This window comes from Chinchilla lanigera, unplaced genomic scaffold, assembly GCF_000276665.1.
Source record: "Chinchilla lanigera isolate Chin_1 unplaced genomic scaffold, ChiLan1.0 scaffold00059, whole genome shotgun sequence".
In the NCBI taxonomy this organism is placed as follows: domain Eukaryota; kingdom Metazoa; phylum Chordata; class Mammalia; order Rodentia; family Chinchillidae; genus Chinchilla; species Chinchilla lanigera.
In genome coordinates, this window is record NW_004955460.1 from 10,420,632 (window position 1) to 10,437,335 (window position 16,704).

Consider the following 16,704-nt stretch of genomic DNA (forward strand, 5'->3'; position numbering starts at 1 on the left):
GTAACCCAGGCTGGTCTTGAATTTGCAACGATTCTCCCGCCTCAGCCTCCCTAGTGCTGGGATTACAGGTGTGCACCACACCTGGTCTCACAATCTACTGTTTAATACCCTCCCCCTTTTGGGGATTGAACCTAGGGGCTTGGCACTAAGACACGTCCTCAGCCCTTTTTCAGTTTTTATATTATTAAGTTTTTGCTAAATCACTAAGTTGCTCAGGCTGGGTTCAACTTGTGATCCCCCTGCCTCAGCCTCCTAGCTAGCCTGGGATTACAGGTGTGTGCAACCACATGGGGTTCCCTGTGGACTTCTTTGGACCCTTATAACCCATTGTGCTATTCGTGCCTCTTCGCTAGGAGGCAGGAGGAAGAGGGAGAGAGGGCGAGGGAGGCGCACGGAGAGCTGGGGCGGCTGCCCCTGCTGTGAAGTTCTGTGCCTCTGCCCGGCTGTGACCACCGGCGTGCACGTGGGTAAGGAGAGGGGGCCTCAGGTGTAGGCAGGCGTGGCAGCGCGTCCGCCCCCGCGGGACCTGTCTGCTGTGGTCACTAGGACGTGGGCATGTGCTCAGCGCTGGCCCCCAAGCGGCTGGGCAGCATCTGCACTGCGGAGAAGCTGGAGCTCAGAGGCAGAGGCTGTGGTCTCACCGAACCCTGGCTGACAGCAGCACCCCAGGGCCCCTGGCAGCAGCCCCTGCAGCTGAGTACCGTGAGGAGCGGCACCGTGGGTTAAAGGAGGAGCTGGCCTGGCTCCCTGCAGCCGTCACCACAGCCGGGAGAAGCAGGGCACAGCGGGGAGCAGAGCGGGCAGCAGGCAGGGTCACCTGGGAGGGGCCGTGGGGGCGGCAGCCTCCTCTCCAGGACTCGGCCAGGACCGGGCGTGGTCCTGCCCCAAGGGTGCTGACTGAGAGTGCAGTCCCGCAGAGACTCAGAATCCACACCAGATGCTCCAGATGTGCAGGAGCCGGGCTCCTTCCGCTCAGCCCTGACTGCTCTGGGGACAGCGTCCTTGAAGCCCCCATGTGCTGTACCTGGGTCCCTCCATTGCCTCGTCCCTGTTCAAAACACCCGCCTGGTGTCGGGTGTGTGTTTCTGTGTTGCCTGACTGCCCAGGCCCCCAGGGGAGCAGGCGCAGGTGCAGGGGAGCCCAGTGACGCAGGGTCAGAGGCTGGTTACAGTGTCACTGTTGAGAGGTGGTGGCGCTGCTCTGGGAGTCAGCTGGAGAGGGTGACCGGCTCTGCGGGCCTGCACTGACCTGGCCCACTTGGGTGAGGATCCTAGGGAGGAGCTGGGGTAGTGGCGCACACGTGCCACCCCAGCAGGCTGGGAGGCTGAGTTCAAAAGGTCCAGCTCATCCTGGGCAATTTAGTAAGCCTCTGTCTCAAAAAATACAAAAGGGTGGGGTTGTAGCTCAGTGTGAAGGCCTTGGGTTCGATCTCCAGGACCAAAAAAAGAGAAAGAATTCTAGGGGCAGCCAGGGAGGGCTGAGACCGCCGACCTGGTACCACACCAGTCGCTCTGTCCTGCGCTGGTCCGCCTGCAGGCTCCAGGGCGCACAGTCCCAGAGGGTGCTGTCCCTCACGCTTCACTGACCGGCGACGGGCCCGAAGGCCTTGCCCAAGGCCACAGAGCTACTTGCGGTCTGAGTGGGGACTCCAAGCCTGGGGCTCGCACGACAGCCCGGGTCACTGGCACTCCTGGATGGGCTGCATGCGCTGGGCAGGTGGGGGAGGTGAGCTTGACCCGAAGCCTGTGCTCACCCTAGGAACTTCCCTCCCTGCCATTTGTCCTTGTCCTGGGCCCAGGCAGCCAGGAGGGGAGGACTCTTGAGACTAAACCCTGACCCAGGGCAAGGTGTAGAGGGCCCCACGGGGCAGTGGCCACTTCCCCGCGGGCTGTGAGGCCAGAGCCTGGTTGTGCTGGTGTCCACGGGAGCCTTGGCCCGGGGCGTGAGTGGAGGCCGCAGGGCTGCGGGCAGTGTGAAAGCGGCTCCGCGAGAACAGCTCACAGCAGAGGCCACAGGGAAAAGACGCTGCTTCCAGAGCAGACATGGGAGCAAAGCCGACACAGTGCCGTCTGGAGGAGGTGGGCGCAGCAGGCTCAGGAGACGGAGACTGTGGAGCGCCACGGCCGCTGCAGGCGCCCGGCTCCCACCTGAGATGGACTGGCAGGCGGGGCCACCAGCACCGGGCACACAGCACGCGCTGGCCCTAGCCTCACCTCTGGGGACACATCATCTGGGACATCCCAGCACCACCAGTCATGTGAGGGGCACCAAGGGCCCCCCCAGGGAGAGGCACAGTCTGGACAAGGCCACACGGGGAGCACTCAGGAGGGAGCGTGGCATCCAGGCAGCAGGGTGGACGCACAGGGAGGTGCAGCCCATGGAGCTGAGGGTCCACAGCACGGCTAGGACAGCGGCAAGAGCAAGCGGGGCGGTGGCGGGGAGGGTACGGGCCTTGATCCTAGCACTTGGGAGGCTGAGGCAGGAGGATTGCTGTGGGTTTGTCAGCCTGGGCCACATAGTGAATTCAAGGGCAGCCTGAGCTGTTTCAAAAAACCAACAAAGAGCGTGCAGCCTGATCTACTTAGAAGCTGGGGATGTGGGCAACAGTCTTGAAACTCCCTTCTGCATACTTTCTCTCAGATGCGCCAAACACCGGGGCATCCATGGTGCTGCACACGGGTAGTCCCAGCACTCACAAGGCGGACAGCTGTTTGAAACTCAAAAGTTGAAGTTCAAAAAAAAAAAAAACCGCCCAGAAAGTGCTCAGTAAAAGGTAGCAGGTGCAGAGCACCCTGTCTTACGGAGGCCTGCTGGGCTGGGCTGTGGCCCGAGGTGCTGGCAGGGCAGGTGGCCCCCGGGGGCTCGGGAAGAAGCTGCGCTGCCAGGGAGGGGTGGGCGTTTTGTGCCAAAAATGAAAGAAGAACCCTTTTGTGCCCCATTTGGCCCTGGAGCTGCTCGAGCAGGGCGCCTCGGATGCCTGGATCTCCTGGCAGGAGAGGAAGGAGGCTTGCTCCTCGCTGCCCTCACTGGCGGGTCCCTGCTCTCCCTCTCGGGGACCCCGCTACTCCTGGGGACCTGCGTGTGGAGAAAGGAATCCAGAGGGAGCAGAATGCACAAATATTTATTTACAAAAGTCCAAGTTACATATGATACAGGCTTTTTACACACAGTAGTTTAAACAGAGTTACTTTATTTTTACTACCAGAAGGAAAAACATTTAATAAACTACTTTTTTTTTTTTGCTATTTTTATACAAAGTGACAGATCATGCACATACTTTACTTCAGATCTGAATCTTTTGCTAAGTGCAAATACTTATTTCTCTCCAGTTTTAAGGCAAATAAATTGGGACAGTGGCTGGGCAGTCTCTGGCCTCAGACCAGAGGTTAAGGTGCCAGCTGTGCTGGGCGCTCCTGGTTGTCCCCATGGGGCCGGACCCTTGGCTCCAGTGCAGGCACCTCCCCAGCCTGGCCCGGGACACTAAAGTACCTGGAGGGATGGCGGCTCCTGCTCTGGGGGCGGGAGGCGCGTGGAGTGGTCCTTTAACTCTGAGCTGAAGGCATCTGGGACATCTCTGTGGGTTTAGCCTCAGCCAGAAGGAACATGACTGTCACTCCCACCCCCAGGGTCCTGCCTCAGCCCTGAATGGGGCTGTGGGAGGGGCAGGGCAGAGCTGGAACCAGGCCCCAGCCCAGCAGGGTGGCTTGAGGCCCTGGAGGTCAGCGCTTGGGGTCTGTGGGGCTGACTACTGACTGCCCTCTCTACGTCCAGGGGAAAAGCGGAGAACGTGGTTTGCATTGAAGGTTCTGGGAGGGCCCTGTCACTCGGGGTGCAGCCCACCTTTCCAAGGCACTGTCATTCTGGCCTTGAGCGCAGCCCCGGGGAGGGCGCCCACCTGCCTCAAAGCCTTCACCCTGAGCCACGGCAGGAAGAATGTGTATGGGGTCTTTTTCCTACAGCCTGACAGACACCCGAGAAGCAGGTGTAGGTGCCTCCTCCCCCGGGCATCTCCCGGAAGAGCATGGCCACAAGACAAGGACTAGGGTGCTGAACGTGGGATAAGAAAGTGCCAGGTGCGCAGCTGGAGCGAGGCCTCCCGGGGACGAGGACCAGGCTGGACAGCAGGGCCCTCCGCGGATTCCCCTGACCTCGGGAGGTACAGCTGTGCTTGCCCTGTGCTAGGACCTCCCCTGTCTCCACTGCTGACTATGGGGGAGCACACAGGAGACAAGGCGGGAACAGGCACCCAACACGCGGAGGAACCCTAGTACCTGGGCTGTGAGGGAGGCCCCTGTGGCAGCTGCTGAGAGTGGATCTTTCATTTGGTCTGTGTCTGGGTCGTCCAGCTCTCAGCTGCTGCCTGGTGTGGGGTGCTGCCTTCAGCATGACTTTCCAGAGATGAGGGAAGAAGCCCTCATATGCTAAAGCTCAAAGTGTGTGAACGGGAGGAAATACTTCAGATCAACAATACAATGAACCAGGCGTGGTAGCACACGCCTGTGATACCAGCACTCAGGAGGCTGAGGCAGGAGAAGCGCTACGAGTTTGAGGCCAGCCTGGGCTGCATAATTAAGGCCAGCCTGCTACATAGTGTGACACCATCTCAAAAAAACCCCCAAAAACCCATACAGTAAAACCTGAACAACAGGATGGTTCTTTGCGCTGTCTGACCTGAATGGGCACCAAGCTGGCAGTGAGCTCTGGGCTTCAGAGGGCCAAAGACTCCAGCCCCACCCTGCGCATCCCAAAAGGCCCCAGCGGCCTGCGAGGTGAGGAAGCCCTAGATGCTGACCCTGGGCCTCAGGGGAGACACTCACAGCTGCTGTGTGCCCCAGGCCCAGCCCCGGGAGAGGGTGAGTGTGAGAAACAGTGGGGCTGCGCTCACGGGTCCGGGCGCTGCTCAGCGCTCCCAGCTCACTTCAGACTCTACTTGCTGCGCTGTCTCTACTAGGGACCCGGCTGTGCTGTGGACAGGCCTGGGGCTCTGCCGTCCAGAGGGGACGGGCCAAACGATAGCCTCTGCCTGTCTGTAGGGGCTGGACACACAGCAGACACAGGGCCAGCACGCTGGCTGCCAAGGTGGCAGAACTAGGGAAGGGGATTTCGCTAAGACCGGCCCCTTAAAGGCAAGGGCCTGGGAGGAGCAGTCCCTTCTGGGCCTGGGGGGAAGGAATGCGTCTCCACCCGCTCCCCTAAGCTGCCACCCCCCTGCCAAGGTCAGGGCGGAGCTGGCCCAGGCGGGGCCCTCGGCCCTCAGAAGCGGTGCCGCGGCTGCGGGCCGAAGTGCATGGGCAGGTTGTGCTCCAGCGGCACGTGAACGGCCCCGAAGTCGTAGTTGATGCGCATGTTGGGCAGCGGGGGCACGTAGGGCGCGGGCACAGGGCCCATGTTGAGCGCGAAGTTGTTGAACACCGGCCGCACGGGCGGCAGCGGGAAGGGTGGGTGCACGAAGGCGTAGGGAGGCAGCTGTGGCGGGGGCAGGTTCTGCGGGACGGGCCGAGGCAGACCTTCCGTCCTCTGCACCTTCTCAGGGGCCTTCTCCAGCGGGGGGCCGATGCGCTTGAAGGTGTTCTCTGAAAGAAGGGCATGATTTAGTTGGGCACGGGGGTGAGGGGCGGGAAGCAGGCCCACAGCTGCTGGCGGGCTCAGCCTCCGACCCTCAGGGCCCAGGATGGGTGCCACATTAATGTGTCCAGAGAAACACCCCACCCAACTGTCACTTGAAGGAGGAAGGCTGGGGCTGGGGTGGGGCCGCTGTCCCTCAGGGCGTCACCACTCAGACTGGGGAGGCCACCAAGGGCTGGGTACAGTTAATGTGTCAAGAAGAATGAGGGCTGGTTGTTAATGAGGCAGGGAGAATGACAGCTGGGCGTGGTGGCACACACGCCTGTGGCTGAGACAGGAGGGTCCCGTGAGTTTGCCGCCAGCCTGGCCTACAACGTGAGTTCGGGGTCAGCCTGAACGTCAGTGAAACCTTGTCTTAAAAAAAAGCAGCGGCAGCAAAGCATGGAGTGTCATGCGCCACGACGGCCCGGAGGGTGGCCCATCTATGGAGTACGTATGGTGACAGCCATGTGAGTCTCAGCCACAGTCTCGTGGGGCCACTCTCAGAGCCTCCACCTCGTCCTTTTGCACCTTGGAAAAGGGCCGGCTGCATCACCACCTCTCATGGGTTTGGCTTCCACTTGCTTCCTGAGCTCAAACCCATCCTCACAATTCCCATACCACCACGTGGTGGTGCCCAGCTGCGCCCATCCCTGGCCCTCGGGGCCTCCCTGGTCTGAGTGGCGACACCCTGAGGGACAGTGGCGCTCAGCTCCTCTGCTCCAGCCTGCGGGCTGCGGGGTGTGGCTGGGACAGCACTTGCCTCCGCTCTTCCTCTTCTGCTCCTCCTCCGCCTCCTTCTGGATCTCCTCAATCAGTTTCTCGTCATCTTCCTAGAGTGAAAAAAGAACGGGGTGATCACTTCGCAGGCGGAACACCACTCCTGCCCTCTCCCCGCGCATCCCTGTGCAGCTGCAGTATCTGCAAGAGTCGCCAGACAGGCTGGGCGGGGTCTGTGTGGCACAGTCACCAGGTGGACCAAAGCCGGTCCCCTGGCCGGCTGCATGGCAGGCAGAGGGCACACGATGGCAGGTTCTGAGCAGTCTGGCTGGGCAGGGTCTGTAAAGCTTAAGATCCCCTCCTGCACACTTGGGGCCCAGCAGCTCCCGGGCCGAGCAGAGAAGGCTGGTAGCCTCCCAGAGGTGAACGTGTCCCTTGGCCCTGCACAGCCCTGAGCTGTCCCAGAGCCTAGGTGACCCCTGGGTGGTAGGGGTGGAGCTGTTCCCCAGGAAGGGGAGGATGCCTCAGTATGACAGGAATTCCATTACAGATCTTGCTGTGTTCCTTTCCCGTATGCAATGCTTAGGTTCAAAATGACAAATGCAATGCACAACTGGATTCCTGCCTGGGACAGGAAGCAGAGAGGCACCCTGAGTACAGGTGTGCGCATGGTCCTCGGGGAAGTTCAGGCTGTGCGACACAAGCAGGTGACAGAAAAAATCAGGCGTACAGTGGCATTCACAATGGTTTAAAGAATATCTAGAATCAACCTAGCCAAGGAGTTGAAGACTGCTGCCATGAAATTTACAGAAATTGAAAAAGATACCAGAAGATGCAAAGATCTCCCATGTTCATGCAGTGGCAGAATTAAGGTTTTTTTTTTTTTTTTGGTCTTTTTGAGACAGGGTCTCACTATGCAGTTCAGGCTGGTCTTGAGCTCACTTTGTAGCCACCCAGGCTGACCTCGAACTCGCAACAATCCTCCTGCCTCTGCCTCCCAAGTGCTGGGATTACAGGAGTGCGCCACCACACTCGGCTAGAATTAAGGTTGTTAAAGTGGCCATTATCACCAACAGTTACAGAATCAACGCAATCTGCATCAAAATCCCAATAGCATGTAATCTCAGCACTTGAGAAGCTGACCCATGAGGATCTTTGAGTTCGAGACCAGCCTGGGCTACAAAGTGAGCTCAAGGCCAGCCTGAACTGCATAGCGAGATAGTCTCAAAAAAAGACAAAAAACCAAACCAAAACAAAACAAAAACCAGGGAAAACTGGGTATCTATATGTAGAAGATTTAAACTAAAATCTTTCTCACCTTCCTTGCATAAAAATCAATTCAGAATGAATCAAAGATATAGGTACACTATAAGCCTTGAAACTTTGAGGCTGCTAAAAGGAAACTCAGGAAATACCCGAAGCCACAGATACCAGCAAAGACTTACCAAAAAGAATTCCAATAGCACAGACACAAAAGCAGGAACCAACAAAAGGGACCACATCTAATTAAAAAGCTTCTACATAGCAAGGGAAACAGTCCAAACAGTGAAGAGAGGGGCTGGGGATTTAGCTCAGCGGCAAAAGCGCCTGCCTGGCAAGCGCAAGGTCGTGAGTTCAGTTCCCGGTACCGGAGGAAAACCCAAAAAAAAAAAAAAAACAGTGAAGAGACAGCCTACAGTGGGAGGAAATCTTTGCCGGCTCCTCTTCCTACACAAGATTAATGGAATATATAAAGAACTCATAACACAACACACACAAACACACATACCCTAGCCAAACAATAAATGGGCAAATGATTTGAACACACCCTTCTCAAAATAATATGAATGGCCAGTAAGTTTATAAGTAAATTCTATTTTTCATGTAGCCATTAAGGACATACAAACCAAAGCAATACTCAGATTCCATTTCACCCAGTCCCAGTATCCTGACCACACCCGGCTAAAAAAATTTAAAAAAATGTAGCAAAAAGAAACCCAGTACTTTATAAAATAGGCACTAATAAAAATATATTTAAAAAGATAGTGGAAAATTTCCACAATAGGGACGTTTTCTCTTGAAAACACTGTTACTTACAGCTGACTTAAACTGGGCAGAGTAGTGCACAACTATAATCCTAGCACTAAGAAAGCCGAGACAGGAGGAGCCAAGTGAGTTCCAGGCCATTTTGAACTATACATAGTGATACCCTGCCTCAAAAACAAAGCAAAACAAGCCAGGCATGGTGGTGCATGCCTGTAATCCCAGCACTTGGGAGGCTGAGGCAGGAGGATTGTTATAAGTTCGAGACCAGCCTGAATTGCACAGTGAGACCCTGTCTCAAAAAGACCAAAAAACCCCAAACCAAACCAAACCAAACCAAACCAAACCAAACCAAGTTGACTTAAGAAAAACCAGACTGTTTATGAAAATCATCTTAATTTGAAGCTTATGGGGGAGTCATACCAGAAGTGGCTCAAAGAGAAGTTGGTTCAAGGGAATGATATCATTTATTATTTGGTGAGATGCTACCTTCCAGGTAACATGCTCTGCCAACTTTGAGAGTTCTATGCTTTGTACTACAAACTGTCAAAACCCCAGTGTTCCTATGTTATGGTTTGTGTCTGAATGTCTACTCAAAGCGTCATGCAGCCATGGGGCAGGCGTCTAGATTTATGATTGATTCATGGTCCAGTGCTGGAATTATGGGTGTGAGTGCTACACCCGCCCTGGGGTGGACAGTTTGCATACAACGTAAGGGAGGGAAAGAGGCTTGCTCTTCCCCCTGCCACTCCTCCCTTTCGCTCTTGTTTTTCTACAGCCATGAATGGTTGCTCTCTGCCTTGGAGCCAGCCAAGTATGGACTGAAACCTCCACAAATTGTGGCTAAATAAGCCTTTCCTTCCTTAATTTTAGGTGTCGGATATTTTGTCTCAGCAATGAGAGAAAAGAAACAAAGACATCATACAAGAAAAAAAATGGTGAGCGAGCCCTTAGTGACATGGTTTGGGGAAAGCGATCCCCCCACTCAATATTCACACATCCCCAGGCCCCCACTGCCAAGAGAGGAGTGTGGCCTACGTAGTCTCATAAGCTTCCTGCTAACTGACACCTGAAAATTCCTGTCACACACTCAGCTCTTTCTAGCACGAAGCGCCTCATCTAGCCAGGGGTTGTGACAACGCATACGGTAAAGGGAAGGTGACAAAGGCTGAGTTCCCAGCATGCACTTCAGGAGTGGCAAAATGCTCATGCCCGTCAGCCCTGTGGGCGCCACGTCCATCTCCCAAGTAATGCACAGGAATTCTCCACCAAACCCTCAAGATGTGGTCCCTTAGCCTCTTGGAATGCAGCACGGGGGACATGCTACCCCACAAGTAAGTTCTATGAGATGTCTCAGTTAGGGGCTGGCAAACCTCTTCATTTTGAAGCCAGTGGCTGGCCCTGGAAAAAGTACTCAAAACAATAATAACAGATGCAAAAGCAGGCTTCGCGTATGGTGGCGCCTGCCTGTAATCCCAGCACTCACCAGGCTGGACAAGTGGATCGATGCAAGTTTGAGGCCAGTCTGGGTCACACAGTGAGTTCAAGGATAGCCTGAAATACACAGTAGGACTGTGTTTCAAAAATCCAAAAAGAAAAAGAAAAAGGGTACACACGGCATGATGCCCCCAGTAGGCTGCCTCTCAGCGGTTCTTCCTGGTTCAAGGACATGTTTTCTGACTCTGTCCATTTATTATGAGTGACGCATCGCCACCCTCCTGACCTCTAGTCCTACACCTAAACCGAGTTATGCCTGCCAGTCCCGGGGACTCGAGAGCCTCCCATGGCTTAAGCAGTGCCTTAGAAACCACCCAGACCAACTTCCTTTACAGCGCACAACTGAGCTCACAGAGAAAATGGCTCATTCAGAGTTAGGGCCAGGTGACAATGGCCGGGGACAAATGCTCATCTACTCCGCAGTGCCACTCAAGCAGACTCCACGGGCTCCTGTCTTGCTGAGCCTGTGATTTGGAGGCTGGGGGGACATTCATCCCTCCACCAAGGCACACCAGGCACTGTGCCCGACACAGTGATGGGGGGCAGCTGCTATGCTGCCCGTGCAGGGCCCGTGCTTCTGTGCAGGGCCCGTGGTGCCAGCTGTACCCTACTGTATGTGGCACCCCACATGGGGCCGGCCGGCAGCAAGGCCTGGTCACCACCGCCACCCCCCCCACCGGCCCTCAGACTCTTGGGACACGGCTGGCAGAACAGATGGAGTGTGAGGGATGAACAGGAGGCTCCCCACACAGGTGGAAGAGTCCAGGCCACCTGACTTCTACCATGTGGCTTCCTGTGGCGAAGGCTCAGTCCTGAGGCAAGGAAGCAGCTGCATGGCCCTTCCTGCCTCGTCCTCCTTTGTTCTGATCACTCCCCTGACTTGGTGAGTGGGGCTCGAAGGGCACTGGTCCCAATCTCTCTTTTGGGAGTCTGGCAGTGCCTGCAACATTTGCCCTTCACCCAAAAATGCTGGCACTCAACTGTGACTTTACCATAAATCCTGAGTGAACTGTTACTGGGTCAGATGTTTTGAATTTCAACTATCTCCAAGTGGAAGGAATCACAGGATGCTGTGCTTTAGTAACTTCAATACGAATTAAAAAAGTCTTTATGTAGGAGAAAAAAATGACCTTTCCAGCCAGTATGCTGAATCTGCAGGGAGGCCTCCCTGTTGCATTGGGGTGAAAGGTCTGGCAGACTTTTATCTTTTTTTTTTTTTTTTTTTTAATGGTACTGGGGATGGGGATTAAGTCAGAGCCTCCACACAGAGCTACATCCCTAGCTTTGTTTTTCTTTTTGAGACAAGGTCTTGGTAAGTTGCTAAATTGCCCAAGCTGGGGTCAAATTTGTGACCTTTCTGCCTCAGCCTCCTGACCTATTGAGATCACAGGTATATGCCACCAGGCCCAGCACAAGTTTTGTATGTATTTTGCCACAACTTTAAAAATCAAAATAATGTTTAAAAAAAAAAAAGAAAAAACAGAGTAAAGGGCAAGTCAGTGGTGGTTCTGGCCCCTCACCACAGTGCTTCTCAAGTTTGGGGTAGGTGACAGGCAGGTGACTGAGTCCCTTCTGGAGGTGAGTTCCCCTGGGAGAGCCTGGGGAAGGGACACCGGAAAGAGCTCTACAGCGCAAATCTAGGGTACACTTGGCTGTGGAAATGAAGAACAATCAGAGGAAAGAGGATGACAGAGGGGCCGAGCAGAGCAGGACTCAGGTCCTCCCGCCCTCGGGATGAGTCATGTACAGGAAACGTTGGTGCTGGAGCTGCCGACCACGGGCTGAGCGCCAAGCTCAGGCACTGCACCTCCTACAGTGGCCCAGGCTTTTACACAGCGAGCGCACAGGTATGTGGGGAAGACCTACGGAGGGGGGCTCCAGCCCTGAGCTCAGGGCCCGGCCCTACCCACATCCTCCCCTGCAGGCTATTCAGGCCCAAACACATCTGTTGTGAGGGGTGGCCTGAGAGCTCACCATGGGCAAACCCCTGTTCTCTGCACCTCCTGATGACCGAGAGGCACACTGAAGCGCCAGACCAGCTCGCAGCCTTGTCAGGAGGCTGTTTCCAGGGTCCGCCTTGCTCCTGAAAGTGCATCTGAGCCGTGCTGAAACACAGTGGGTTCTGTCTCCCCAGTCTCCTTCCCTGACACAAGGAGTACTGGGGCCAATCACAGCAAGACTCTGCTTTCTTGGCTGTGTAGCTCCTTGCGCACAGAGAAAGGTGCTTTCAGGAAACAGTTCTTCCGGTTGCGGCTTCCCTTCCCGGTGCGTGGCCCTTGGGTAACGGCCAGTGCGGGTTATCCTCTCGCCCACAGCGGGGCAGGGACGGGGAGCCGCACACAGCAGAAACCCAAGTTGCAGGTCAGGGCCCTCCACTGTTGCTTTGGGCCAGGATTTCCGCCTGTCTGGTGGATGGAAACTAACAATTCAAGCTTCCATGCCTGACATGTTTGTCCTGAGGCCACCAAGTTACTTGAATGCCATGGGGGTACCACCACAGAAACTAGGAATTTGAGCCTCACGTACACTAAGAAACGTCATTACAGTAGCTGGGGTATAGCTCAGTGGCACAAGCATCTGACTGGCAAGCACAAGGTCAAATCTTTGGACACTCAAGTCCCTTATAAAATGCATAAGGCTTTGCATATAAGCTACACATGTCCTCTCAAATCCTTTATTTACTTGCAGTTTTAAGGGTGGAACCCAGGACCTCGTGCACACCAGGCAAACCCTCGATCACGGAGTTAAACTGTAGCTCCCTCCTGTGTACAGACACTCATTTATTTATTTATTATTTATTTCATTATTTTCTTAGACACTCCTCATTTAACAACCAAGCTACAGTCCTGTGAGTAGGTTGTTACATGAATTGGTTGCTTAAGGAGGAAGTGTACATGGTATATATATTACACTATTCAGAACAAAGAAACGGTCAAAGGAAACTCCAACCTGATTTTGCTTTTACTGTATTTACATAACTCTCTTTTTTATGTTTTTTTTTTTGAGACAGGGTCTCAACTATGTAGCTCAGGCTGGGCTTGAACTTGTGGCAAGCCTCCTAAGTGCTGGGATTACACGTGTGTGCCACCACCCCTGGCCTTGTATTTGCGTAACAACCCTTAACATGCAGTGCTGCAAAACATAACATAAAACAAAACTTTTTTTTTTTCTGTAAAATAAAACATAAAACTACAGTACTGTACAGTACAGTCAGCAAAAATTACAATACTGTATAAAAACAAGACAATGAGGTTCTACAAACAAGATGTACAGAACTGTACCACAAAAAAGACAGGTGTTGAGTCTGACAGTCATTAAACGAGGACTATTCTATCTAATCTATTTCTGGAAACACGCTTCTACTATATGGTCCTAGCTGGCCTCAAACTAGCTACACAGCCAGAATGGACTCGAACTGTGATCTTCTTGTCTCTGCCTGGTGTCATAAGCATGGCCAGTCCAGCTCTCATGTATACTTTATTTATTTTTGGGTACTGGGAATTGAACTCACGACCTTACGCTTTCCAGGCAGGTGCTGTGCCACTGAGCTACATCCCCTGCCCTCTCATGTATACTTTGTTTTTTTTTTTTTTTCTCTCATGTATACTTTGAATCAACTCTGCATTAGGTATAATACCAAATGAAATATAAATGCCAAGGAAATTCTGTATTGCTTAGGGAATACTGACTAAAAAAAATAGTACAGAGGCTATTTGTTCCCCCAAATATTTTTGATACAGTGATAGTTGAATTCATGGATATATATTTCTCTTCTCAGTACTTTTAATATAATCATGAAAGCAATCTTGGAAAAAGTGTAACAAAAGAACACAGGAAAAAAGAAGCCGATCCTGCTCTTTTCCAGAGAGAGTTACTGGGAAGGGTTGGAGTCTTCCCCCAGCTGGAAGTCACTCTGCTTCCTTCCACGCCCACCGCTCTGGAAGGCCTCGCTGCACACATCAGCAGGTAGGGCTCAGCTCACATGGGGGAGGAGGGAGGGATTCCTCAGCAGGACACTGAGGCTCAGCTTGAGCTCATCCAGGGAGGAGGACAGTGGGGCCTGGGCAGGAGGTGTGGACCTTCAGACCCCTCAGGCAGGGCTGCAGGACTCTGACCTCAGTAGTGGTGGAGGTTAGCTGGGACCTGCCCAGTCCGGGCTTCTCTTTGTGGCCACCTCAGCCCCCAAGCAGGCAGAGGTTCAGAGGCCTAAGTGTAGCAAGCTCCCAGAGCCTCTCCCTGGCTTCTGGGCTGTAAGGTGGGTTTAACCCTGTGTGGGTCCCCTTCTCTGCTATCTCTCTGGTACCCATATACAGATATATTTTTTTCTGGTACCGGAAATCGAACTCGGGACCTTGTGCTTGCCGGACAGGCACTTATGCCACTGAGCTATATCCCTGGCTGGTACCCCTATTTTGGTGAAAATGATCCACAAATGGTTCCCTTCTAAGGCTGAGATGGGAAGAGGACATTGGTCAGCAACTAAGATGCCCCAAGACAGACAGTATTTTAAAACACGAGAGCCAGTATGGTGGCACAGATCTGTAAGCCTAGCTACTCGGGAGGCTGAGGCAGAAGGATCCTGAGTTTGAGGCCAGCCTAGGTGTTACGGCTTATGCCTAGATGTCTCCCCAAAGCCTCATGCAGTCATAGGTGGGGCTTTTTCAGAGGTGGCTGGATCTACAGTCTGTGACACTGGGACTGCTAGATCCTAGCATTGCAACAGCGTCTAAGGCAGTAGGATTAAGGGCATGAGTGTTACCTGCCCTAAGTAGTCTGGATAAGATAAAAGGGACAGAAAGACACTGTTAAGGTCCCTTGTTGCTTTGCAACCTTCTGTCCACCATGAAGTGTTTCTCTTTTGTGATGCTACCCTGCCTTGGAGCCAGCCGATTATGGATTGAAACCTCTGCAAACTATGAGTTAAATAAACCTTTTGGCCTTTAACTATGGGTGTTTGGCATTTTGTCTCAGCAATGAGAAAAGTAACTAAGACACTAGGTGACCCAGTAAGACCCTGTGTTTTTTTGAGGGGCGGGGGGAGTACCAGGAATCAAAGTCAAGACCTTGCACTTGCCAGGCAGGCGCTATGCCGCTGAGCTGTATCACGGACCCAAGAGCCTGTCTTGATAAAATAAAAAGGGCTGGTTACGTAGCTCACTGGCCGGGTGCTTGCCTAGCATGTGTTAGGCCCCAGGTTCAATTCTCAGTACCCTGAGGAGAAAAAAAAAAAAAAAACCCAGGCTGAGTGTGAAAAACATCAGGAAGTGAACCACCTAGCACCCCTACCAATTCCCATGGCCACCCAGGAGGGGACCCTCAGACTACAATGATAGGAACTGAGGAGTGGGAAGCACCCTGGGGTGGGCCAGGGCACCCCAATGCAATGTCAAGGACAAAGGATCAAAGAGGAATGTGGAGTGGAGCCTCCTCCAGCCAGTGGGTCTGGAAGAGTGCTCTAAATAAAGGAGCAGCAGCATCCTAACAGGGAGAGGGCTTATTTCCTTTCCTTGAATTCCTTTGAGCTCAGCAGGATACAGAAAGCACCAGGCCTGAAAGGAAGGGGGGGATAGGGGAGGCGGGGGCTGGCGGACGAGATTCTCCTGCTAGCAGGGTGGGTGGGGAGGGAAGCAGGCAGGGGCCCAGCTACTCCAGAAAGGCGCAGGAAGTGAGTGGAAATTACCAGAGATTTTAGCTAAAAGTGGAAACCCCACAAACAACCCTTCACTTGTCCCTCTACCACAAGGTCCCACAGCTCTGTCCACCGCAGCAGGGTCAGGAGGGAAGAAATGCAACAGAGAAATTGCAAGTGCCTGCAGGGCAGAGAGTGTTTCCCCAGGTCAGATACCAGCAGGAGCCACAGCCACAGCTGATGCTTCCCCGAACTGTCGCTAGAGGACTGGAAGGAAGCCCGAGAAGCTCTCCTGAGCCCGTTTCCCAGCATTTCTGAGCACCAGGGCTGGCTGCTGGCTTGCCTGCCTCCCGAGAGCTGGAAGAAGTGGGGGAGACTTCCTCACTTAACTTTCTTTCCCCTCAGAAAGGTGACCGGGAATAGCAATAGCTGCCTGTTGCTTTGCCTCCTGTGATACTCAGGCTGGGACTGGGGCGGGGAGCCAGGTCCTGTGTGGCCACAGCTGTTGTTAATAAACTTGCAATGATTTCATGAAAGGCTTCCAGAGAGCTAAAGATTTAGTTTCAAATTATTCCCAGATCAGCTGCAGATCGCCTGAGCAACGGCAGACCCTAACCCCCACCTCCAGCTGTCTCCTGCAACAGGAAATTGGGGAGGGAGGCTGGGGAGGGGGAGCACTGCTCTGAGAAGCACATGCGGTACAGCTGGGCTGGACTGGCCAGCAGGGGCTGGACAATGTGCTTGGGAGGAGCAAAGATTTCACAGGCTCTGGATGGCCGCTGGCTTTTGCAGCTGTCTCTCAGGGTCGAAGAGGCATGGCACTCAAATGCCTTTCTGTCCACAGTGCCTCCTCCACAGACCTGGGGGTGCGGGCAGTGGCGGCCATGTTTTGACTCCTGTCAGGGTCAAGTGCTCAGGCTGGGGCCTGCTGGGGTGAGCTGAAGGTGACCTGCACCAACAAGGTGTGCTGACTGGACTGTATGCCTGACTTCTTGGTAAAGTCCTTTGGTGACATCAAAACCCAATGTAAGCCAGGGGTGGTGGTGCACGCCTATAATCCCAGCACTCGGGAGGCTGAGGCAGGAGGATTGTTGTGAGTTTAAGACCAGCCTGGGCTACAAAGTGAGATCAGGACCAGCCTGAGCTGCAAAGTGAGACCCTGTCTCAAAAAGACAAAAAACAAAAACCCAACATAGGACATGCCTGGGTGGCAGACCTGCCAGGCCCCTTCC

General features: G+C 53.9%; 1 protein-coding gene across 1 annotated transcript in view; it reads right to left on the reverse strand.

Annotated features, from left to right (window-relative positions):
* Positions 1 to 3,104: 3,104 nt before the first annotated feature.
* Positions 3,105 to 16,704, reverse strand: part of Rnf216 (ring finger protein 216) — a gene marked incomplete in the record, with an annotated part of 154,686 nt that continues 141,086 nt past the window's right edge. The window contains 2 exon segments of the mRNA XM_013521126.1: positions 3,105 to 5,573; positions 6,368 to 6,437. Coding sequence (XP_013376580.1) covers positions 5,254 to 5,573; positions 6,368 to 6,437 — 390 coding nt within the window.